Source organism: Malus domestica, chromosome 17, assembly GCF_042453785.1.
Source record: "Malus domestica chromosome 17, GDT2T_hap1".
Taxonomy (NCBI): domain Eukaryota; kingdom Viridiplantae; phylum Streptophyta; class Magnoliopsida; order Rosales; family Rosaceae; genus Malus; species Malus domestica.
In genome coordinates this window covers 7,270,880-7,296,909 of record NC_091677.1, presented here as the reverse complement: position 1 = coordinate 7,296,909, position 26,030 = coordinate 7,270,880, and the positions used below count along the sequence as shown (strand labels likewise).

Below are 26,030 nucleotides of genomic sequence, written 5' to 3'. Positions count from 1 at the left end.
ACATTTGCATATTTAATTTGGTATTGCAGCAAGCTGAAGCTAAAGGTCGTACCCAGTGCACAAGGCTCCCGCTTTACGCAGGGTCTGGGAGAGGTGAATGTCGGCAAGCTGAAGCTACTAGAACTTTTTTTTTTTTTTTTTTTTTTTTTGTTCCAGCTACTAGAACAATTAATGGTTGTGAATTTGGTATCAGTTGGTGGTGGATCCATATATATAGGAAGGGATGGATATTAATGTAAACCAGATATTTTTCAAAGAGTGTAGATTGATAAAGTTCGAGCCAACTATACTTTTTGTGTGTATTTGCATGTCGAATAGTTTTTGTGGCACAATCACATTGACGTCTCGTGATAATGAAACAATGACATGCGAATATAAACTCACCCGACATTATTTTATTGTCATAAGATGTCGCCGTGCCAAGTGTACCGTGCTATACAGGTTCTTTTCTATTTGCATTGCTTTTTACTTCGATCAAGCTCATGCTTCTTGTCAGCATGACCTAGTTGCTATGACTTCCTGAATCTCGTGACGTTCTATTGTAGTTTTTGCAGGGCATGTAGGCTCGTTTGTCATCCAAGAAAAAGAGGTTGCATCCTGTTAACGATGAAAAATAAAAATGTGGGACAGCCAAATGAAGAGAACGAAACACAAAAGTAGAAGCATGTATTTGCAATCAGTCACTTTGGATATTGACGGGACTATTCAGTCCCTTCTTGAAAATCCAGGCCCGAAAGCTATCGATCCAGCATATGATTTGCCAGTTGATGTCGTAAATTAGGATATTCGACAGATAGAAGGCTTGTTTGCAACAGTCTGATTTGTATCTCTAGTTGCAACCCAAGCATACTGCACGGGCAGAAATTAAAGCATGAGCGTAGACAAATCTGTACGCATATTCATGGAAGAGGAAGCCATGTCATTGTCAATCTCCAAAGACAACCTTCTCTCTTGCAAAACCATAATACTCAGCCAAACAATAGGTAATTGGTACGATAGTGAGCGTTGTTTTGTGAGAGCAGTGTTTTATATTGAAATCAAATACACGGATTGCCCTATAATACAATCCTATAAGGAATGCAAAACCATAATCCTTATACAACTATGAGTTCTAAACCGAGCAATCTCAGAATTTCAGTCCCAAAACAATTGAACTACTCCAACAATCATATTAAGACTTCTTCACACCAAGTTGAAACACTTAGAGATTATAACAAGGCTGCAAGAATCACGCTCATACTCTAACTTCTTCATTGTTTAACTGTATTTGTTGTTTCCATTTGATTTATGTAATTCAACAATCAAAAATAAATATGAGTGTGTGTGATGCTAAAATAGTATGAAAATCAGCTTCCTATAATGCAACCATAATTGTAGATTTTTCGATATTTAGTTGATTGGATTGGATTAGATTGAACTGGATTTACCTTGGATTGAAAAAGATAAGTCCATTTCATTGGTGCCGGTGTTGTTTAGGTCCGGTTCCGAGGTCTCGGGTATCAGGATGGTGTCACAAGGTCGGAATAGTAGAGAACTAGAACAGATTATGGTGTGTCACTGCTCGAAAGTCCCATTGCACAAAAAAACTAATTTTTTATTATAAGGAATAATCTACACTAAAGAGGAAAGAGAGTGTTAGGATCCAAAATCAATCGTATCTTACTTATTTTAAGTTCTGAGCATGAAATTAGATTAAACTAGGGCATAATTTTAGTCAGAAATGGCAATCAACAAGAGCCAAATCATTTCAATTGCATCTAGAGGGTGTTTTTCCACTTTCAATTTGCAAAACAAACATGAGGGAAGAGAGAGAGAGGGAGATCTAAAATGTTTGTTTTGCATGTGACTCTTGCGTGACAAGATTCAACATTTTGAGCATCAAATTTTACAACAAACAGTGTATGTTTTACATTTTTTCTCCGGTCTTCCCACCATCTGTGTGAGTGAACTCCCCACCGTATAAAATCGTCGCCGACGGCGCTCGTTTTGGCGAGGGTCTGAGGAAAGCTTTTCTTTTTGCTCTCTGTTTCTCAATTTTTTGGTTAACCTGTTCTTCCTGATTCACCCAAACTATCTCTCCTCGACGTCTGTCATCCCAAATACTTTCAATTTGATCTTCATTCAGATTTCAACGCAAATTTTTGCGATCTTTTGAGAGGGTGCATAGAGCTCCAATGGACACATCGGCTCGGGTGTTTAATACACCACCTCCTTCTCCTCCCTTGTCTGCCTTCGTTGGCAGTGTCGTTCAGGGTATTCTCACGGACTTCTTCCAATTTCTGGCTGAGATCGGGGCGATCAAGATGGCTTTCGTGGCTGGGTTCTGCAGAGCTGCTTGATTGGATTTGGCATTGGCTGGAGGATTTGTTCTGGGTTGATCAGAAAAACTTTTACGGCGATGGATGCTGGGGTAGAGAAACTTCTTTTGTTTTGTCCATAGTGTTGGGCTCTTTTTTAGCTTTGTTGGGTTAGTTGGAGGTCCAGTTGTGTTTCTAATACTATTTTGTATGTGGGCCTCTGTTTGTAATCTAGTGTTTGAAATAAAATTACCTCCTTTCTTCGTAAAGGTTTTACCAAAAAAAAAAAAAAACACACTCTGTACGTTTTGTATAAAACATCACGCGTGACTCTGTGGGATTTGGCCTTTTCCTTTTAGCTCTTTTCTTTTCAACACAGATTTACGATGATAAAACACCCATCGCCTCTGTCCAATCAAAAATCACCTCCATTTTTCAAACACATTTCACGTGCGAACACCGTGCGGCTCTTCCGTCGTTCATGTGGAAATTAAAAGAGACTTACACGAAACGAGATCATTTCACGCAAAGTTTAAGTTTAATAGTGTAGAGTAATGTGACACACCCCGACCGAAGTCGAGACGTGATGGCCGTCACTTGAGGGTGACGTAGCCAAGTGCGTAACAGAAGTGTATACGTGTTTGGACCCGATTTTACATCATCGGCCCAAGTAATCAAGGCCGTTGAGTAAGCATACCTCCATACCGTCAGATAGAAAAGTTAGGATAATTTTGTTGTTAGGATAATATTATGATTTTTAATCATAATAATTATCTTTAATAATGAATTATCTTGACACTTTTCTTATTTGAGATAAATACACACATCTTTAGATAATGAAGTATGCAGAACATGATGATATTATGACGTCACTTGGGAGCTACTAATGGGATTGAAGTCTGAACAGGTTATTATCTATATGGTGATAATTAAAAATGAATTTAATATTCATGAGATCAAGTGCATGCAATCTCCTGCGTGTCAAATTATCCTCAAAGCCTAAGTTCTATTCTTAATATGGATGTGGGTGGTACAATTCGAATGGACTTTGAATTTATGGACAAGGTTGAAGCACGTGGCTTTGTCTTGGGATATGATGGTGAATTTCATCAATTGCTTTTCAGAGTTTAAGCTGATGAAGGAATTGTCATGCAGGCATGTGGTCTTCATGGGGGAAACATACATGATGGATTTGATTGGTGAAGTGATTGCATGGATATAAACTTGTTTATTTTATGGAGATAAACTTGTTTATTTGTGGTGACGTGATATCAAGCCTAAAAAGGGGATAGGCCTTAGTCTATGGCACGGATCAGCTGTACTAGTTTGAGTTGTAGATGAACTCTACTTAATTATTAAGCCATGCCAAGCAATAATTAAAAGCAGAATTCGATTCGTGAACTTCGTAAGAATAGTAGCCTTGTCTTCAGGCTCGAGAATCCAAGAGGCTGAGACGTGTTCCTTTCTCGGCCGCAATCGCAAGACGCAGAAGTCAGTAGCGCGACCCAACGCAACATCAACAAATTTTACTCCTTGGCCGAGCTCGGCCGACGAGTTGGCACGCCCTGCACACAACCGAATGACGTAGTTAGCTCATAGATTACTCGGCCTGCGCGCGACGTAGGCTTGGTAGTTTTTAGGGTCAACATTTTGGCACGCCCAGTAGGACCCAGTGCTAAAACTACGAAGTTCACATGATCTATCTCGATCAGGCTTCATGGGAAGAGTGTCATCTCCTATTAAAGAAGCAAAAACAACTCCTCGAGAGTTTGGGAAGAATTTCTGAAAGGCAAGAGGCGGGGGGCAAATTTCCGCTCCGGCCACAACCAATATTCGGCCTAAGAAAATTGTTAATTTGGCTGAAGAACAAAGGCCACCTATTTTTTTGGTCGAGACTGAAAGTGTGGTAGGCCTAGAAGAAAATGTTCAAATTTCTGAGTCACAAATTGACTCAGAAAATGATTCGTCAGACGAGTGCTCCAATGACGAACAAGACCAATACACGACTTCTGACCATAAAACCACATCCATTGATATGGTAATTGGAGACATAGGCCTAGCCGAACAAACTACGCTACTCGATATGATTATTGGGGATAAAGCCGATATGGAGAAATCTCATTCGGCTAAGTTATTTGAGTTAAAAGCAAATTGACCAAATTATTATGCCTGGGGGGCATCATAATTGTTCAACACATTCGATAGTCGATGAAAAATATTTCGCCAAGTCAAAAATATTTGGAGAAAATTCTTTATTCGGCCTAGGGCAAAATCAATTTGGAAATTTTGTTATCACAAGATCTCGGCTCGGAATAAAACATCGTTGGCCCCCTCCACTTTATAGTTCGGCCACTTTTGTTTTCTTTTGTTAAATAAATAACTTATTTTCTTAACCATTTGGCTTTTTAGGCCGATGCATAAGAAAATAAGGGGGCAACACAAATATAATCGGCGGTTTAAAATTTTTTTTTTTTCTCGCCGAGGACGAGCATATATAAAGAGACTGCTTCGTGAAATTTGATACTCGGTGCAGAAGAGAGAAAAGTAGGAATGATTTTTTATGCACTGACTGAAAAAAAAAATTTAAAAAAAAAAAAAAAAAGCATTTCGGCCGTCTAAGCCGAGGCCGAATATGAACATTGGTGCTAGGCTTGCGCTCGGCCAACCTTTAGGCCGAAGTCGAAGAGACATTGCATGGCAGACATCATCATTACAGCCAATAAGCCAGTATTTGAGTTTATGGTTGTGGTTATATATATATAGCTTGCTTCAGGGTGCTACCACCATGAATGAGTGAAACCGTGTATATATATACAATATGCCAACTGCATGGCTGACAGATCACAGGTCATCAGGCTACTTTTATATATATATATATATATATATATATATATATATATATATATATATATATATATATATATATATATATATATATATATATAAAGGGCTGCATTATTAATGACAGGCAGTTGAGAAGAATCAGGCTGGGACCCCACAATGAGGTTTATAAAGGGCCATTCGGTGTGTCAGAATGGCCCATCAGCAAAAGGAAATTATGAGAGGCCAAGACAGAGACATGCAAGACGGATACAAGACATGGGTTTATATATATATATATATATATATATACAGGCAGGTCGAATTCCCACGACCATTTTGTATTGATCTCGACCGCAGTTCTTCTCGGTCTCGGCCCCACTTTCCGCTTGACCTCAGTTTTTTGACCGGTTTATGGCCTTGGTGACATATATATGTAGGAGTGGATGGTTGAATGACAGGCCAAGCTTGGGCCGAGCTCTAGGTACGGTTTTTTCTCGACCTCGGCAGTCGAGAGTTGCGGCAGCTCTCTCATTTTCTACTCTCTACAGAGGAAGATCACAACATTGGTAGAACTGAGGTGATTTTGAGGCCGAGGAACAAAATTTGTTTCGGCAATACGACGAGATGTTGTTGGCTATGAACCAGTTAATTTCCTTAACCATTCGGCTTACGAGCCAAAGCTCAAGGAAACTAGGGGGCAATGTTTGGACCCGATTTTACATCATCGGCCCAAGTAATCAAGGCCGTTGAGTAAGCATAGCTCCACACCGTCAGATAGAAAAGTTAGGATAATTTTGTTGTTAGGATAATATTATGATTTTTAATCATAATAATTATCTTTAATAATGAATTATCTTGACACTTTTCTTATTTGAGATAAATACACACAGCTTCAGATAATGAAGTATGCAGAACATGATGATATTATGACGTCACTTGGGAGCTACTAATGGGATTGAAGTCTGAACAGGTTATTATCTATATGGTGATAATTAAAAATGAATTTAATATTCATGAGATCAAGTGCATGCAATCTCCTGCGTGGCAAATTATTCTCAAAGCCTAAGTTATATTCTTAATATGGATGTGGGTGGTACAATTCGAATGGACTTTGAATTTATGGACAAGGTTGAAGCACGTGGCTTTGTCTTGGGATATGGTGGTGAATTTCATCAATTGCTTTTCAGAGTTTAAGCTGATGAAGGAATTGTCATGCAGGCATGTGGTCTTCATGGGGGAAACATACATGATGGATTTAATTGGTGAAGTGATTGCATGGATATAAACTTGTTTATTTTATGGAGATAAACTTGTTTATTTGTGGTGACGTGATATCAAGCCTAAAAATGGGATAGGCCTTAGTCTATGGCACGGATCAGCTGTACTAGTTTGAGTTGCAGATGAACTCTACTTAAGTATTAAGCCGTGCCAAGCAAGTACCTCAGTCCTATAAATATAGAGGCAATGGCAACGAGAAAATGACCTCCAATTCAACACACAACTGCCCTGCGCAAATTCTCTCAACAACTTTGAGATTTTTATTTTCTTTTTTCGCTGACACATCTTCCATTGGCATCAACAGCATTATGAAAGCAACTGGTGATATCTTAAGTCGGCATAGATAGCTCTGTCGTCGTAGAATCAGCCAATCTCGCAGCATCTTCCGTTGGCATCAACAACACTATGGTGAGGACGGTTGATTACCTATCCAAGTCTCGATCGAGAAGGATTTCTGAATCCTTATTGGTCGAGGTCATCTCATCAGCCTTCTCGGCAAAGTGAGGTGTTACAGTTATTACATTCGGCACATTGAAAGCCGAATTCGATTCGTGAACTTCGTAAGAATAGTAGTCTTGTCTTCAGGCTCGAGAATCCAAGAGGCCGAGACGTGTTCCTTTCTCGGCCGCAATCGCAAGACGCAGAAGTCAGTAGCGCGACCCAACGCAACATCAACAAATTTTACTCCTCGACCGAGCTCGGCCGACGAGTTGGCACGCCCCGCACACAACCGAAAGACGTAGTTAGCTCATAGATTACCCGGTCTGCGCGCCACGTAGGCTTGGTAGTTTTTAGGGTCAACAATACGATAATAAGAAATGCGAATAAATAAAAACCAACTAAGACTTAGCTATACTAAAGATAATACTAAATGTGTGGAAGTAACTCAATCAAGCTACAAACGTTTCAGAGCATAGGTATCATAAGTGCAGTCAAACTAAACAAGTACTAATTATACAAATAGAGAGAAGATCCCTACTCATTTATGGATATGTCAAAATCGTCGGATAGTCCTCGTGAGCCACCAAAGATGATCAGCTACCTAGAACCTGGAGGGGCGAAAAACAAAAGGGTGAGTGGGCAAAAAAAACAAAGTGTTTGAAAACACATTTATCCTTTATGAACATAGTAACCCCTCACTGTAAAACCCGTATAGTTTCCAGAAAATAGTACTACATATATATATAAAACAACGCACAAGGGCAATGAAACCCAAAATATGCCATGACTCATAACGTTTAAATCATGTAAGCCAGGTGTAGAATCAATGTAAAATAACATGCCAGTGGGAGTCACCTAATGTGACCTGTATGATTAGACTATAACTTATCAACCTAAGCTAGCACACGAGTTGGAGTCACCTGATGTGACATGTACGACAGGCTAGGTATAAATATGTATGCTCAAGTGCTACGATCATGTGAAGGCTATGCGATAAATCATGGGTCACCTACGAGTCAGAACCATCTATTGTGGTTTATACAACAGGCTGGCACCAGACTTGGATCCAAGGTGAGTGTGCGGTGTTGGAGGTGAATGATCACGTGAAGGCTGGCCTTAATCCCCGGGCGGGAGCACTAATACCAGGTGCAGCCTTGGTGAGATCTAAATAAATATATGCATACTAATGCAACACAACCCATTCAATCACATCATACTCACCTAAAGCTTACCTGAGTGTTCACAGCGTCACACAATATAATTCAAGTATAACAGTGCAATACTCAAAGTGCAACTCATTACGACATGGCATTCAAAGCATAAACCATTTAAGAAAACGTTCTGGAAACCATATGATATATATATATATATATATATATATATATATATATATATAGATAAAGAAAATGCCCACTCACTAATAAGTAGTAGGATCGTAGCCCCCTAGCCTCACTTGTCCACGCTCGTCATCAGGGTACGTCTCACCTATATGCGAAATAACTAATTTTACATTAATTTTAAAGCACATACACAAACCTTATGAATAACTTCTCAAACATTGCTCAAATGGGGTGTTTGAACATACCAACGTGATCTACTCAACAACACGAACACCCCCATATTTTTAGAATAATTTTTGGACACCACACGCTCCAGCTAAGGCATGGCACGTGTGGGCACATGTCTGGCACACTGACGGAATCCCTAACGGCGTTAGGGAATATTCTGTTAAAATAGTATAATTTTCTATTAAAATCCTAACGGAGTTACCTGACGCCGTCAATATATTTCGTCAAAGTTGATGGAATATTCCTCTTCTTCTCCTATGACTCGCCAGAATCCGCCGCCGGTCGTCGTCTGTATTCTTCGGTTTCTAGAAAAATTTTAAACTTTTATATCTAACTCATTTTTCAACCAAAATTCATGAATTTTATATGGATTTGAAGCTCTTGAGGAATAGAAGACAATCGTACCTATTAGAGGTCCAAAAATCAACGAAAAGTGATCGGAATAAAGCCTGGAAAAATCCGGTCAAACTTGAACTCTTCGAAACCACCTATTCCGACGTCAACTTTGTCCCAAATCCACTCTAAGGTTCCTATGGAGTTGTTTAGGAACCTCCCCAAGCCTTAAAACCTTGGAAAAATGCCTCAATCATAACGGAGCAACAAACACCTCGCCAGAGTTCTTGAGTTCTCGGGTTCCCGTGATTCGCTCAATGGCCAAAAGGTATCACTCAACTCATGAGGTCATGAGAAATACGATGGTGGACTTCAATAACTCGATCTGTGTCAATTTGGTTAAGATTGTAGGTGATGGTCTCTCGGTTGTACGGACAAGAGAAAAATCAAGAAGAGAGGAGAGAGAAGGTAAGGTTATATGTGTGTGCATGTTTGTGATTGGTTAGCAAGGAGAGAGTGAGAGGTTTTAATATGTGAGTGTTCCTCCGGATTGGACAAAGGAAAAGAATGGGTTTTGTAATTGGTCCTAAAACAAATAAAAGCCCAACCATTAATTGGACCCAAGAAAGTAGGAGTTAAGGTCATTGGTTGTTACTTTGGCCCGATTATGCTCTTCTAATAATCGTAACTTTTTCCTTACGAATCCAATTCAGTCCTAATTCGCGTCAACACGCTCGTGACGTCGAGTACAATTTAATAACAACAGCAAGGAAATAATTTAAAACTACATATGTACATCCATGTCACCAAGCCACCGAGGGCATAATCGTCATCTTACATACTCGGGGAGAGAAAATATATAATAATTTGGGACGGGTCGTCACAAATATGTACTATTTTTTTCTATAAAAAATGCGTTATTAGCCAGGAAAGTTATAATGACGACAAGTTTGTTTCATATAAATTGCTCTTGTGAAAACTTAGACTAAGAGAGGTTTATCGTCAGGTGATGGCTAAGTTTAAATCTAGTAGCTAATGCATTGTTACATGCAAGTTTTTCTTCACATATCAATATATTATTTCATAAAAGCGTCACAATGATAATAAACTCGCTTTATTTAAGTATTCTTAAAAATCCAGACCGAGAGAAGCAACAAATTACCACAAATCATAAAGACACGTAAGGCTTACAACTGGAAGTGGACATTAATAATTTTATTGTGATTAATATAGTATAATAATAGGGATTTGAAAAATGAGTGAGGGTTGTGAAGGCGCGTGAGGATGACAAATGCTAAATGACTCTCGCAAAAATTAAATTCTTCTTTTACTTTCTATCACCTTATGCTTTAAAATTAATTCTTATATTAATACTATAAAATATTGTTTCAAAAATAAAAAAAGATAAAGAGTTGATAAAATATTTTATTTTTGAAAGTCCTCGTTAGCATTTTTCGTGTGAGGATTGAAAGCTTCATGATCGAAAAGACATATTAACGTCAAAATGCATGCACTCTTCATCTTGTTGCCTCTGCCTTCACATAATCCTTGTCTATTTTTAATTTGACACGTGATTTGAATATTTCATATTCTTCATTTTAAATTATTATAATCTTCGTACAACTGTTTCAAATTTTGAATATTATGAGATTACCACAGTTTTATTCAACTGATTGAACCACTTATGTTAAACCATATACTATTTAGAGTATGACATTGATAATGTAGAAAACAGTTAAAATTAACACTAAAAATCTAAGTGTGAGTGCTTTTGATAAAGAAACATAACAAGTGCTTCCTATAAGCACTTCCAACCTTTTTTCAAACAATCATAAACATCTAGTAGTCATATAAAACATTGTTAGTCATTTCATAAATGATATCAGTCGTGCCCTTTGTACATATTTTAAAGCATATCATTAACATATATACCCACAATAAACTAGGACGAATCATAAGTTATATTGTATCAAACTCACTTCAAACCCTAAGTGTGACAGCCCGTCCCAGAAATAAATTACGGATGGCGTGAAAAGACGATGTTGCCCTTGGACGTTGGATTTTTCGTGGTAAGTGTGTGTGGTTAAAATTATGGAAGTGGACCAAATAGGTAAGTTCCTATTAATTTGGAACCATTTGCAAGTGAGGAGATAATTGGTTTTGATTGGGTGTACAATTTTGGACCACACAACCCTATCATTTCTCTCTCACTCCCCGTACCCTCTCTCTCTCATAGAACTCTCTCTCTCCTCCCTCTCGGTTTCTCTTTCTCCTTCGAACCGTATGGACAAAGAACAAAACCCTTGCAAACTTCGCAGATCGAGGATTATAAAGTCACCATTGTGTTCGTGAGGACCCTACGAGCACATCCATACCCATTTCAGGTAAGAACTCGTTTGATATCATGTCGAAATCACGAGCACCGAATTAAGCACTGTTCACGAACTTTTTATTGGTTGGTTTTTAGGACGATCCAAGCTCACAGCAAGCTCTAGGAGGTTCCCACGAAGCTCGGAGTGCTTCGTTGCGTCGATTTGGACGTCAGGATCACGAAGTCCCAAGGTGACCGGTTTTTGGGAAATTGCTCCGTCAAGATTCAGACGTTTTTAAAGGTTTTTTTAAGGTATGGACTTCTTCCTCTCTTGATTTAGAGCATGTAGGAAGAAATTTGGGTCAAAATGGTAAAGAAATGGCCGAGAAAACCCGAGTTGCAGGTTTACCCAGTTTCCGGCGCCGGTGGCACTGTTCCGGCTTCGCGAGGTTGAAGGTGATGCGCGTGGGCGCGCGTAGGTCCGTGCCATCCACGGCGCGTGGGGGCGCGTGCGACGCTAAAAAATTATTTTAAAATTTCCTCGATGTTCGTGACGTCGAGTAGGTCACTGTGGTATATTCATATACCCAATTTGAGCACCGTATGAGCAGTTATTAAGAATTGTTGGTTAAGTGCTTTAAATAACGTTTTATAGTTATTTCGCATATAGGTGAAAATGTGAATTGACGATCCGACCGTTGGATCGTCACCAAACTTTGATGCGTCGTAATACATAATAATTGAGGATTATAGGAACTTACGGATTGGGAATCCGATTTACGGATCTTCCGGAATTGGAGTTGTAAGTCCATAATATAGAATGTTAACCGTCACTTGGTTTTGATAATTGACGGAGATCCGACCGTTGGATGGTAAGGAAATTTTAGGAAGTTGTTCTAGGGATATATTGTGGACCTCTAGAAGTTATGGATTGGAAATCTGAGTTGCAGATCTTCCGGATCGAACTGCGTAGTGACGTGTTTTATATAAGTTATATTCTATTGATATGAATTCTGAGGTTGGATTTGATTATTGTTCTAGGCGCCGATCGTCATGACGCCTTGATGTGTTGTGCTAGGGAGTTGTAGGGCGAATTCCAGGTGAGTGGGCAGTTTTGTTTTCGTATTACCTATATACTACTGTTTTTCCCATAAAATGCATTTATATGAAAATATGTTTTAAAATGCCATGCATGCAATTGATGAGATATTTGAATTGATAATTGATGCATATATATGTGAATTGACGCTGTGGACGCACATGTGAGTTTTTACATTATTCATACGATTTATTTTATGTGAATTGCATTGGAAGCTCATAACCTGCACCTTAGGTGTTAGTGCTTATATTATTCACCACACCACACGCTCGCCTTGGATCCAAGTAGGTGGATGTCGTACAGACCACTAGAGGTGGTTTCGACATGCCAGTCGTACAGACCATTAGAGGGGTTCCGACTGGTAGGTGACCTTAGATTATGTGCACAGATGATTGATGAGAGAAGCACTAGAGCGTATTATTTCACCATCTTAGTCGTACAGACTACTATAGGTAGTTCCGACTTATGTGCAGTGTAGTGCCGTACAGGTCACAGTTGGTGACTCCGGCAGGGCCGTACATGTCACAGTTGGTGACTTCGGCTGGATGGGATATTGAGCTATTGAATCAACCGTACAGGACCACTATAAGGTCTCCGGTTGATTTATTATTTCACCTGATTTATATTGATGCATTCATATTATATTTTGGCATGGCATGGCATATTCTTTTTGAGATGTTGTGTTGATAGATGGTGAGCGGAGTTTTGATGATATATGTATATATACGTTTATATACTATTTTTCTGGGAAAGTATACAGGTTTTACGGCGAGGGGTTAGAAATGTTTTAAATGAAAGGTTTTCGAAAAGCTTTGTTTTGCTGACCCACTCAATTTTGTTTTGCGCCTCTCCAGGTTCAAGTTAGCAGAGCTTTGGCGGCCACGAGGAATCCAACGGTGTTCTGACAGAATTCACAAAAGTAGGATTCACCCTCGGGTGTTATATCTTAGTAATTGTATTCTTTAAAGCTTCCGAACTGTGTAAATGGTTACGTCACTCTCACGTGACGGCCAGCATGCCCTCCTTCGGGACGGGGTGTGTCACTAAGTGATGTCAGATTTGTGTGAATTGTAACTAAGCCTTCCTTCAACCAACTAAAAACCGAATAATGCTAAATCAACTGATGGTGTCCAAATTTCTCCCATATTGCTTTGGATCCTCTTCACAATATTTAAATTTTTATAGAAACGTCATCAAATTCCAAATGGGTTCCAGCTACACCATAATCTATAAATGGGTAGAATCTTGAATCACCATTTCAATTTAAGGGGATCTAGAAAATGAGTGCAACCCAAAATTATAGTCTGAGAAACTCTGATGCGATTCAGAAGGGGCATAAATGCTAAAGTCTATTATAATTGGTAGGTTTTTCAAGTTGCAAGTGAATTCAACTGAAATATCCGCAATATCGTGAAGTCATTTAGTATTATAGTTTAACAATTTTTATCTTCATTTATAAGTGAAATATTTTAGGTTTGATTTTGTTAAAGATAAGTTTGAACTATATTATTACTAATTTATTATGAAGTTAACTTATCGTTTCTTTTAAAATTCAAAAAAAAAAAAGTTGCTAGTGAATTTGTACGTAGAACTGTTTTGCCAATAATAGTCCTATTACGTCATGAGCCTATAGCCCTATAGTATGATGTGTCTCAAGCCTCATAGTTACCACCATGCCCTTGTTTGCAAGAAACCATCAATGCCAATGCCATTGCACTTACTCACACAAGATATTTTTCTATAATTTAATACAAATTTAATACATATATCTATATGCATGGGGTATTGCTACTTGTCATCAATCATTCTTTAATAATATTTAGTTAACCAAAATTTCCACCAAACAATTACAATATCGCTCGATTTTTTTAGGTATTTTAATGAACGACAGTAATTTTTACTAATTAATAAAATATTCATTATCAATAAAAATTATATGAAATTATCAATTTAACATTTTAATAAACATAACATGAATAAAAAATATGGGGTATAAATGTAATTTCACATAACCAAATTTTTCTGTTTTTTTTTTTTCAAAGCCTCACTTACATGTGATCCTAACATATCTGTAATTATAAAAATAAAAATAAAATTCCCACTTCCACATTCTCTATCACTCCCTTCCTCTCTCCTTCTATTTCAAAAACAAAAATAAAAAAATTTCTCACACATTTTTGTTAGGGAATGACTTAGGTTAGTGCCAGGTGTCATTAGTAGAGTAGAGAATATGGAGTTAGTTATAAGGTGATTGTATTTATATATAAGTAAGGGATGTAAACAGATTGAGATTGATATCTTGGAATATACATAACAATTCTTTGACTCTCTCTCTACTTCCTCTCTCTACATTTTCTCTCTGTACTTTCCTTCATTACTGTTGACATGGTATCTTCGCCGGCAAAGGGTAACACCGTCGTCGGTTCCTGATCTCTGTGCTTCCGCTCGTCTTGTTTGTGCTTTCATCTTGGTAATAGTTGTTCTCGTTTCGTCGAGGATCTCAGTCGGTGGCTGAAACCCTAGAAAATTTGGGGCTTTTTCGTCTGTCGGTCAGTGATTGTTCTTCTTGAAATTCCTTCGTTAATTGTTGCTGTTGTGTGTTTCTTAAAGGCATTGTGGTGTAGTTTTATCGTCATTTTGTCTCGCTCGTTTGCGATTGTTGCTGCAGTTGGATTGTCGAGATTTTCTTGATATTATCTCGTTTGGAGTTTATTGCGTTGCTTGATCTGGTTTCTTGATGTGCCTCTTGCTTGCATACGTATTGTTGTTCGTCTGTGGAGAATTCTGTTGACAAATTGTGTGTTTTGGTTGTTTTCTGAGTCTTGACGATCCGTTGATCTTTTACAGTTCTCATCATGGTTACAGTTGCTCAATTAGCACTTACTCAGTCACCAATTTCTTCGCTGATTCCTAGTGTTGGTAACACTGTCACTGTCAAATTGGATGATTCCAATTATGTTACCTGGAATTTTCAAATGGGACTTTTATTAGAGGGAAATGGAATTTTTGGTTTTGTGGATGGATCCATTCCTTGCCCAGATAAATATCATGATTCTGATTCTGAGGGCGAAACTGTTACTAATTCACATCATATTACTGATGATTACAAAGTATGGAAGATTCATGATAAAGCTCTCATGACTCTCATCACTGCTACATTGTCCACTGCTGCTCTGTCCTGTGTTATTGGTTGTCAAAGTTCACAGGAAATGTGGAATAATCTGAGGGAACGGTTTTCTAACATAACTAGAACCAGTATTGTTCAAATGAAGATTGATCTGCAGAACATAAAGAAAGGGTCAGAGTCTATTGATTTGTATCTGCAGCGAATCAAGGACTGTAGGGATCAACTTGCTGCTGTTGGAGTGTTTATTTCAGATGAGGATATTGTAATTGTTGCTCTTAAAGGTCTTCCACATGAGTTTAATATTATCAAGGCAGTTATAAGGGCAGAGAGAATCTTGTGTCTTTAAAAGAATTGCGCTCTCAATTGAAAGCTGAAGAGGCTACTTTGGACGAAGTTATTAAACATGCTCCTATAATGTCTGCTATGTATGCTTCTAATTCAGTCTATGATGCTGGGGGATCATCTGGTGGTCCGCACATAATGCATCTCAGCATTTTTTCAATGGTTCCCATTTTCCGATCTCTTCAACCCCAGTGTTTCAACAAATGCCATTTCCTAATCAAATGTTCCAGATGAATAGTCCTCTTGCTTGTGTATCTCAGGGTGGTTCAAGGACTTATAACAATTTCAGGGGGAATAACTTCAAACCAAAGGGGAAAGGCAAGAAATTTTACAGTAATTTTCAGCAACCTCAACAAACTGGTGCTTCATTTCCACAATAGTCTTCATCAAATAATTTTCATCAGGGCTCTTCTTTTCAGTCTCTCCATTCTCCTCTGCCTACTGAGCAAGTGTATCAACCGTTGCAGATTTGTCAAATCTGTAATAGGAAAGGTCATAGTGTTCTTCATTGTTTTCAAAAAGGGTGTCAAATTTGCAATCGGAAAGGGCATACTGCTGCAACTTGTTTTGATCGAAATAGTGGTTTTTCTTCGATGGTGCCTCCCCAGTTTTCTTCATCATCACAAGGGTTCTCTCCACAGCAATTTCAACCCTCTCAACAGGCTACTTTTCCTGCACCATTTCCACCTGCCCATATGGTTCATCCTCCTTCGTTTCATCCTGCAATGATGAGCTCTCAAAATCATTCTCCGGTTGCTATGACTACGCGGTCTACTTCTTCTCCCTCTGCACCACAGCAAGAGTATTGGTTACTTGACTCAGGGGCCACACATCACATGACTTCTGATTTGTCTAACATTCAAATGGCTGCTCCTTACTCATCCTCTGATACTGTCACTGGTGCTAATGGAGAAGGTTTACATATTGCTCATATTGGACATTCTACTCTTCCATTACAGTCTCATAATCTTTGTCTTAAATCTGTCTTACATGTACCTCAATTATCACAACATTTATTGCCCATGCATCAACTGTGCAAGGATAATAATTGTAGGTGTATTGTTGATGAGTCTTCTGTGTGCATACAGGACAAGGTCACTCAGGAAGTTCTGTATCGAGGATTGAGTAACAATGCTGTCTATCCTTTACCAGTCATGAAGTCTTCTCATGTTTCTCCCGCAGCATATATTGGACAAAGAATAAATTCTGCACTCTGGCATTGCAGATTGGGTCATCCTGCTCCTTCAGTAGTCAAGGCAGCTCTTTCTAAGGCTGATATTTCTTTTAAGTGTCTCAATTCTTCCTATACTTGTAAAGCTTGTTTACAAGGCAAATTTGCCAATCTACCTTTTCCTTCTTTGACTTCAAAGTCTGTAGTTCCTTTTGAAGTCATTCACACTGATGTTTGGGGTCCGTCCCCTAGTTTGTCTATTGAAGGATATCGGTATTATGTGTCCTTTATTGATGAATGTACAAGGTACACATGGATATTTCCTATCATGAATAAAGCTGCTGTTTTTGGTCTGTTTGTCCAATTTCAGGCTTTTGTGCAAAATTTCTTTAATGTTCATATCAGAATATTGCAAAGTGATGGTTGTGGAGAGTATATTGGGATTAATCTTTAGAATTTTCTTAAGGACAAAGGTATTTTGCATCATAAGTCTTGCCCTTACACTCCTCAACAGAATGGGCTCGTAGAGAGGAAAAATCGGCATATTACCGAGACAGCTATCACTCTTCTTCAACACGCTTGTCTTCCTCCTCAGTTTTGGTACCATGCATGTGCCACAGCAGTATATCTTATTAATCGAATGCCTACACCGGTCTTGTCTATGAAATCTCCCTTTGAAATGTTATATCATTCTTCACCCAAATTAGATCACTTGAAGATTTTTGGTTGTGCTTGTTATCCGTCGTTGAAGCCTTATAGATCTCATAAGCTTGCACCAAAGACCAGTGAATGCATATTTTTGGGATATGCTGCTTAGTATAAAGGGTTTATCTGCTTTAATCCTAAAGACAATAAACTAATTGTCTCTCGGCATGTTCTCTTTGATGAAAGTTATTTTCCTGCGACTCATATGGCTGGTCCTTTTGACTCTGGTTCCAAGGTGGCTTCCATATCTTCCACCGTCCCCTCCAATACTTTTCATCATCATCCTTTAGCATCTAAACCATTTCCACAAGTGTTCCCCAGGGATTCAAGTTTTCAGCATAGTCCTCCAGTATGTTCTTCAGCACCAAGTGAGTTTGTTTCTTCTGGTACCATTCCCTCACTACCAGGGGATATTTCCATGGATCACATGTCTAGTGCAGCTATTTCTGGTCCCGTCATGTCTGAGTTACATCCTGATACTCATATGTCTCAAGTTTCTGAGTTGCAACAAGTTTCTGTTGCTGCTGTTAACTCTCATCCTATGCAGACTCGATCCAAGTCGGGCATTTTTAAGAAAAAGCAGGCCTTTTCTGTTGACATTCAATCTGGTGCTCAAGAACCTCAGTCCTACTCTGCAGCATGTAAATTGTCCGAGTGGCGATGAGCAATGCAAGAAGAAATGGATGCTCTTCTTCAGCAGAAAACTTGGACCTTGGTTCCCCTTCCTCCCGATAAGAACTTGGTTGGGTGTAAATGGATTTATAAGATAAAAAAACATCTTGATGGTACTGTTGCTCGGTACAAAGTCAGGTTAGTGGCTAAGGGATTTTCACAAGAAGCTGGGTTAGATTATTATGAGACTTTTAGTCATGTGGTTAAACCTACCACAGTGAGACTTCTCCTTTCTTTAGCTGCTTCTAATGGCTGGAAACTCAAACAATTGGATGTAAAAAATGCTTTTTTACATGGCTTTCTTGACGAGGAAGTCTATATGGCTCAACCTCAGGGTTTTGTAGATCCTCTTCATCCCACACATGTTTGTAAACTCCAAAGATCTCTATATGGGTTGAAGCAGGCTCCCCGAGCCTGGAATGAGCGTTTTACCAAATTTCTTCTCACTTTGGGCTTCAAATCCTCTTATGCTGATCCATCCTTGTTTGTCAAGTATGAGAATCAAACTATTGTTGTTCTTTTGTTGTATGTGGACGACATTATTCTTACAGGCAATAGTGTTGCTGGGGTTCAAAGTGTGATACAACAGTTGACTGCCGAGTTTGATATGAAGGATCTTGGTCTTCTGCATTATTTTCTTGGTTTACAGATTGAGTATCGTTCCAGTGGTATTTTTGTTCATCAATCCAAGTATATCATGGATTTGTTACACAAGGCAGACATGTTCCATTGCAAGCCGTGCCTTACTCCATGCCATCCTAATCACAAGCTGTTGACTCATGGCAGTCCCTCATTCTCAGATCCTTTCAAATATCGGAGTATCGTTGGGGCTCTTCAATATCTAACCTTTACTCAACCTGACATAGCATATTCCGTGAATCAGGTTTGTCAGTTTATGCATGCTCCTCTTGAAGATCATTTCATTGCTGTTAAACGGATCTTACGATATCTTCGTGGCACTATGCATCTTGGTATCCATTTTACACATGGTTCTCTTGACATTAAAGCATATACTGACGCTGATTGGGCTGGAGACCCCAATGACCGACGATCCACCACTGGTTTTGTTGTGTTTTTGGGTTCTAATCCTATTTCTTGGAGTTCCAAGAAACAACATACAGTGAGTCGCTCGTCTACTGAAGCCGAATATCGTGCTATGGCCACCACTACTGCTGAAATAGTATGGATTCAACAGCTGTTACTCGATTTGCATGTTTCATGTCAATCTGTACCTCTTCTTCATTGTGATAATCTTTCTGCTATGGCATTGGCTACTAATCCTATCCTTCATTCCAAAGCCAAACACATCGAGATAGATTGCCATTTTGTTCGTGAACGAGTTCAACAAGGGACAATCATGCTTCAGTTTGTCTCTACCACGGAACAGTGTGCTGATGTGCTCACCAAAGGTTTATGTTCCTCTCAATTTCAGGTTCATTGTTCCAATCTTATGTTGGGTTCTTCCCTTCATAAGATTGAGGAGGAATGTTAGGGAATGACTTAGGTTAGTGCCAGCTGTCATTAGTAGAGTAGAGAATATGGAGTTAGTTATAAGGTGGTTGTATTTATATATAAGTAAGGGATGTAAACAGATTGAGATTGATATCTTGGAATATACATAACAATTCCTTGACTCTCTCTCTACTTCCTCTCTCTACATTTTCTCTCTGTACTTTCCTTCATTACTGTTGACAATTTTGTGTATTAACTTTCCTCTAAACTTTTGTTATAACAGATAAATAGGTTCATCTTTTCTTTATTTTAAGCATTAACAACACTAGTTGTTGCCACTTAGTATCACGATCTAGTGGTATTCTTCTTCGTTTGTAAGTAAGATGTCTTATGTTTGATTCTTACCAAAGGTAATTGCTAACTCATTGTGAGGCTTAACCCACTCTTCACCCTCCTAATGTAGATAATATTGTTTGTTCAAATTTGTTTTTGACAATAATCAAACATAAGACATCTCACTTACAAATGAACATGAATATCACTAAATTGTAGTACTAAAAAACAAACAACACTAGTTTATAGATATTAAGAAAGACACTATAGAAAGAAAAAAAAATTGCATTACATTTACGAGGAGGCTATATTTTTGTATAATATAACGTAAATTGTTATTGGTCATTTGAAATTTAAGAATTTGATTTGTAATTTACTTTTAGTTATCGTCTCAATTCAATAAAATTGATCACTTTTCCCTTAATTTTTTTGGCAACTCGTAATTACAATAAAATATGACATTTTTTGGCAAAATAAAAAGAGAGAACATTTAGCAATTATGTTTTTCGTCACCAGAAAAAACATCAAAGATATTTCATATAATTTCAAGGAAAAATCGTACTAAATAATAAATCCAATTGAACTCTGCAGGCTAGCAGGCCTGCCAAATTTTCCACGGCTAGGTCCCACAATAAATGTCCACAAATATCTCTTGCCATGTGGATCTGTGCAATTGGATGATTACATCAGAAGCTTTCCTTAAGGCTGTAGACCAATAAAAGCACATTGCAGATATTTGTGTGTATATTACACTTTTCTATTGTAAGGGGTTGATTTTACCATACACAATAATTAAAATAGTAAATTTTTTAGGAATTGATATTAATATTTCAAAAATCTCATTTTACATTCCAAACTTTCTATATTAAGAAAGAAATATACATTTATGAGAAGTGTAGAATGAGATTTTTGGAATGACAATAATACTTTCTCATTTTTTTAGTACAATAATATATTTTTTATTAAAGAAAAGGAAAGAGTTCGGTTAAACTACAAAATGAACAACCTAAGTGAATTAGCTATCCACGAGATTGAACCTAAGATCTCTCATTTACAAGTTAAGAGAAATACTACCAGATCATAGTACTGAGTGGCTAAAATAGTAGATTAGATATATTATACAGTTTTTTAGCATCCTAAACATTCATGTTTAATTAAATTCTTTAATTTCATTTGATTTATTCAATTTAATAACTAAAAATAACACGTAAAACTCACCTCTCTATACACATAAGTGCTGGACAGCTTCTTCTCTTGACTAATCTGAACTTTTCGGTCATTATTAAATGATTTTGTATTATTACTAATCCGCGTGTTAGTGCAACTTTTTTTTTTCTGTTTGGGAAAATAGTGTAGTAAAACAATTTAGATCGAAGTTTCATAAAAATATCTATAACCATCATTGTCACAGTCCTTGCAAAATATTTACCAATCTTTGGACCCCCATCGTCCTTCACTCTCATCATCTTTACAAACTTCAGAAATCAAGTGTTTTCAAAACAAAAAAAAAACTTCAGAAATCAAGCCGGTATTCGTGTTAGTTGGATGTGATAATGTTCATGCCATGTTAAATATAATTTTTACTATTTAAGTAATCACGACAAAAAACTTAATACTAGCTCAAGCTGTTTAATAACTGTATCTTATTGTGATTGATGCACAATACATTGTGAGCCATTCGTATTACACTTATATTCATTTCAAACAATGGTCAATCTAAATTAAGTAATCACGTACTCAACGTAAGTTGTTCATGTATTTGTTGGATGTGCATATGGTTTGAGAACAATTTGTGTTACATCCACATTTATGCCAAGTAACAATCAATCTACACTCGCTCATTTTATATCAGTTCGAGAATTTTGTTATAATACTTAAAAAAGTACTAAATACTATCAGACATCTAAGTACTAAATATTGTGCGTATATTCAAGCCGTGTTATTTTGTTGAGTACAAAATTATCGTCCTGTAATAATTCAAAGAAATTCCTCCGTACACACTAAATCCTCAGTAAATTTTTTATAAAAATATAAGACAAAGTCTTCACAAAAGGGCACGCATCTCAATGACTGAAAAAAAGACAAAGGTTTTGTTGCCATCATAGCGAATGGTATAGTGCGATTCTACTGAGCTGGCATTGTCATTACACAAATAAAAAACAAAACAGAAATGTTAGTGAGATTCTCTCACACCGATCTTACTATTTAACATTAAATTCAATGTTAATATTATAAAAGAGTAATACTAAGGAGATTAAATTAAAATTTTATTTTTTGAAAAATTAAGAACATTAAAGTTAATGATTGAATAATTACTTAAATGTTGATAAACAAGTTTATTCTTATTGGTGACATATCATTTAGTTTACAAATTTAATTTTTAAATTTAATCTCTTAACATTACTCTATTATAAAATATTATATTAAAAGTATAAAAAAAAAAAACTATATAGAGTTTTACTTTTGAAAAAATCTCTTTAATGTTTTCAAAAGAAAAAACCAAGTTAAAATGAAGAAAAAACCATTCCCATAATTTTCCCCCCAAAATTTTCCCCCAATTCCCCTTTCCCCAGCTTTTCTTCCAATACCACCAAAGAGATGCTTCACTCACAGCTGGCCTGGTCAGTGAACCAGCTGGCCTGGTCAGTGAACCAGCTGGCCTGTTCCATGCTTTTGGGCAGGGACATGTCCTACACTGTAAGGCACTAGTGCCCCTCCACAGCTTCACAGCGTTGGCCAGCTAATAAGTGGGGAACTCACACAGACCAGAGTAACGGCTACATTTTTAATCCTTTTGGCTCTGTCCACTCCATGCATTTATCGAAATTTGAAATCCTACGTGGTGGCTGATGTGGTGATTGAGCCGGTCACGTGGATCGTGAGTGGCTGTTGAGAGAAGTGGCTTTTGAAAGAAGCCGAATTAAAATTGGGCTATAAAAAGCCAGTGTCTTTGGTTTGTGTCTCCACAGACTCAGAGCAGTTCAGTGAAGAAGAGGCTTCACTCTCTCTCTTCTCTCTCTCTCTTCTCTCTCTTCACACTCTTCTGTTCCAGTCTCTTCTTCTTGTGCTTCAATGGCTGTTCCAGCTTTTGGAATAATGGCTTTTTCTCTGAGTGCTTTTGTGATTTTTGCATTGCTGGGTTTGGTCAGCTCAGCAAAATTTGAAGAGCTTTTCCAGCCAACCTGGGCTCTCGATCACTTCAACTATGAGGGAGAGCAAGTTCACATGAAACTCGACAACTTTTCCGGTATTTAAAAAATCTCCCACACAAAAACAACCAATCAATTCCCAAAAATGTTTTCTTTTCAGTTCTTGAAGCAATTACGTTCTGATTTTTTTTTTCACACCAAGAAAAATAGCTCTGTTTTTTCTCACCCTCAACGAAATCGTTAATTTTCTTGTTAAATACTTTCTTTGCTGCGGAAAGACTTACATACAACCCTCGAGTCACCGCGGCGTCCTGCGTCGATATCAATAATACGATGGTCCTCGTTTTAATTTTTGCACGTAACATTGTATTATTGGTCTGCGACGCCGGACGTAGGAACATCTGGAAGCCTTTCATTTCTTTGACTAATGACATGCTGGGTTTAAAATTAGGGTGCTGGGTTCTCAATTTAAGAACTTTATGGTGTTTAAATCGTAGACATCTTGCTGGGTCTAATATATTGCTGGGTGTGAAATTTCAGGAGCTGGGTTTCAATCCAAGAACAAGTACTTGTTTGGAAAAGTGAGCATTCAGATTAAGCTCATCGAGGGCGACTCCGCCGGAACTGTCACTGCTTTCTATGTAAGTAAAAACCCCAAGTGTTATTTTTTTTTAATTTTTTAGGAATAATTAGAAAATATTTATTTCTTAATTCGATTTATTTCTGCACTTTTATATAAAAAAAATTATTAATTTGCCCTTACCCACTTCCCCTGTTTTCCTCGTGAAAATTCTGTACTTTTCCCCATTGATTTGCATTCATTATTTTTTTGTTTCTATCTATATTTAGTAATTAATTTAAATAAATTTAATTAATCCCATCAAATAATATACTCTGATCGCTCAGTAATTTTATATCTTTATGGTCCCAGCTAACATCTATCAGCCTCTGACACTGATATTCAATTCCATTTATCTGATTAGATGTCATCGGACGGTCCACTACACGATGAGTTCGACTTCGAGTTTCTGGGGAACACTACAGGGGAACCTTATTCAGTGCAGACCAATATATATGTCAATGGTGTGGGAAACAGAGAGCAAAGGTTGAACCTTTGGTTCGATCCCACCACGGAATTCCACTCCTACTCCATCTTCTGGAATCAGCGCCAAGTAGTGTAAGCGTTCTGGACTTCTCGATTACGAATTAGTAAACAGGACATTAATCGTAAACATAGCAAAACAAAAAGATAGTGTCACGAAATCTGCGCGTCTCTGGGCCACTCTGCATAAATTATATAAAAGTTGGAAAGAAAAACAAAAGCCAAGCCATGAAAAAGAGGAACGAATCTTGCAAGATGCATGTAGGGACAAAACTATTCTTCTGCGCTGTTTTTGTGCCATTGGCATTTTGCATGACGTAACTTATGTACAATCGGGATGCCAAATAAGGTGGTATTCCAATCTAATTATGCATTGTCATTTGCGGTAACTTACTTATATAATAATATTTAATTAGTTTGAGATATCACTAATCAATCAAGCATGGTCGCTTGTTTTATTAGTTTAGGATACTGGGACAATAAAATTAGAGTTCTACTTAATCCCAATAGAAAAAAGAAAATAAAATATCAAGTGTATCTTCGATGCTGCGTAGAACTTAGTGTTACGGTTATAATATTCTTCTTAAAGTTCTCATCTTTGACGTTCCCAAAAGAAACCCATTATATTAAAACAAAAAAAGGGACCAATAAGCAAAATTATACGTGGGATTGCATAAGTGGTTGACAATAGGCATTGGCTTATATTATATTCTTCATCAATTATTGACATTTTTTGTTTGTTTTTATTGTTGTCAGGTTCCTAGTCGATGAGACGCCCATTAGAGTCCACACCAACATGGAAAACAAAGGGGTGCCCTTCCCCAAGGACCAAGCCATGGGTGTCTACAGTTCAATTTGGAATGCAGATGACTGGGCCACACAGGGTGGCAGGGTCAAGACAGATTGGTCCCATGCACCCTTCGTCGCAACCTACAAGGGCTTTGACATCAATGCCTGTGAGTGCCCAGTTTCTCTTGCAGCCGCAGATAAGGCAAAGAAGTGCAGCAGCAGTGGTGACCAGAAGTACTGGTGGGATGAACCTACTTTGTCCGAGCTCAATCTCCACCAGAACCACCAGCTCGTGTGGGTTAAGGCTCACCACATGGTCTATGACTACTGCACCGATTCCGCTAGGTTTCCGGTGACTCCACTCGAGTGCGTGCACCACCGCCACTAGTTGATGGTGCGAGCAATAACAGTCGAGAACGAGAAGGCGAAAGAAAGAAACATTGTATAAAAGAAATCAAGAAGGGGGTTAAAAAGCTATATATAGACATGTGCTCCATGTTTTGTTCAATTTATTTTTTCTTGTTTCTTTTGCTCGTGTAGCTTTCGGGTTGTATGGTAATTTTAATGTGAATTATGAAGTTCTCTTTTTCAAACTCTTTGGGGGATTTTGTCCAATTTTACCGACTTGCTACTACCAAAAATTGTACAATTATGGTATAGGTTGCATGCTTTCACTGTGGATTAGGTCACGTGAAAAACAATCATATGAAAGAAATAGTGAACCCCAACTTTTTATCTTTTTTGTGTGGGGTTAAGATGTAAGTTCAAAACAACTCGAGTATAGCTCGGTTTATTAAGAGTATTCATCTTCTTACTACCAGAGCAAAAGTAGTGGAGTAGCTCGGTTTATTAAGAATATTTACTCTTGCAACTAAAATTATTACGTTGGATTCACTCTCCTTCAATGTCGTTTTTATAAAAATTTCGTGCACTCAAATTGTAATGGCTTTTTAGCTAAAATGGTTCTTAAAAAGAAAAACTAATGAAAATGGCTTGAAAACTTTGAGTTTTAACTATAAGTTCAAAACAACTCGGGTA

At 37.7% G+C, this 26,030-nt stretch overlaps 1 protein-coding gene and 1 long non-coding RNA gene across 2 annotated transcripts; both read left to right on the top strand.

Annotated features, from left to right (window-relative positions):
• The first annotated feature begins 10,892 nt into the window (after nt 1–10,892).
• LOC114822647 (uncharacterized) lies at nt 10,893–13,294 on the top strand. Its single transcript, XR_003770785.2, has 4 exons — nt 10,893–11,124; nt 11,208–11,363; nt 12,093–12,151; nt 13,005–13,294. It is a non-coding gene; the product is annotated as an uncharacterized lncRNA (long non-coding RNA).
• A 9,137-nt stretch (nt 13,295–22,431) lies between these two features.
• On the top strand, nt 22,432–25,585 carry LOC103432116 (xyloglucan endotransglucosylase protein 6-like). The gene is made up of 4 exons (XM_008370279.4): nt 22,432–23,199; nt 23,642–23,742; nt 24,085–24,278; nt 24,960–25,585. The coding sequence occupies exons 1-4, from the start codon at nt 23,025–23,027 to the stop codon at nt 25,378–25,380; spliced, it is 891 nt and encodes a 296-aa protein (XP_008368501.1). The 5' UTR covers nt 22,432–23,024; the 3' UTR covers nt 25,381–25,585.
• Nucleotides 25,586–26,030: the final 445 nt, after the last annotated feature.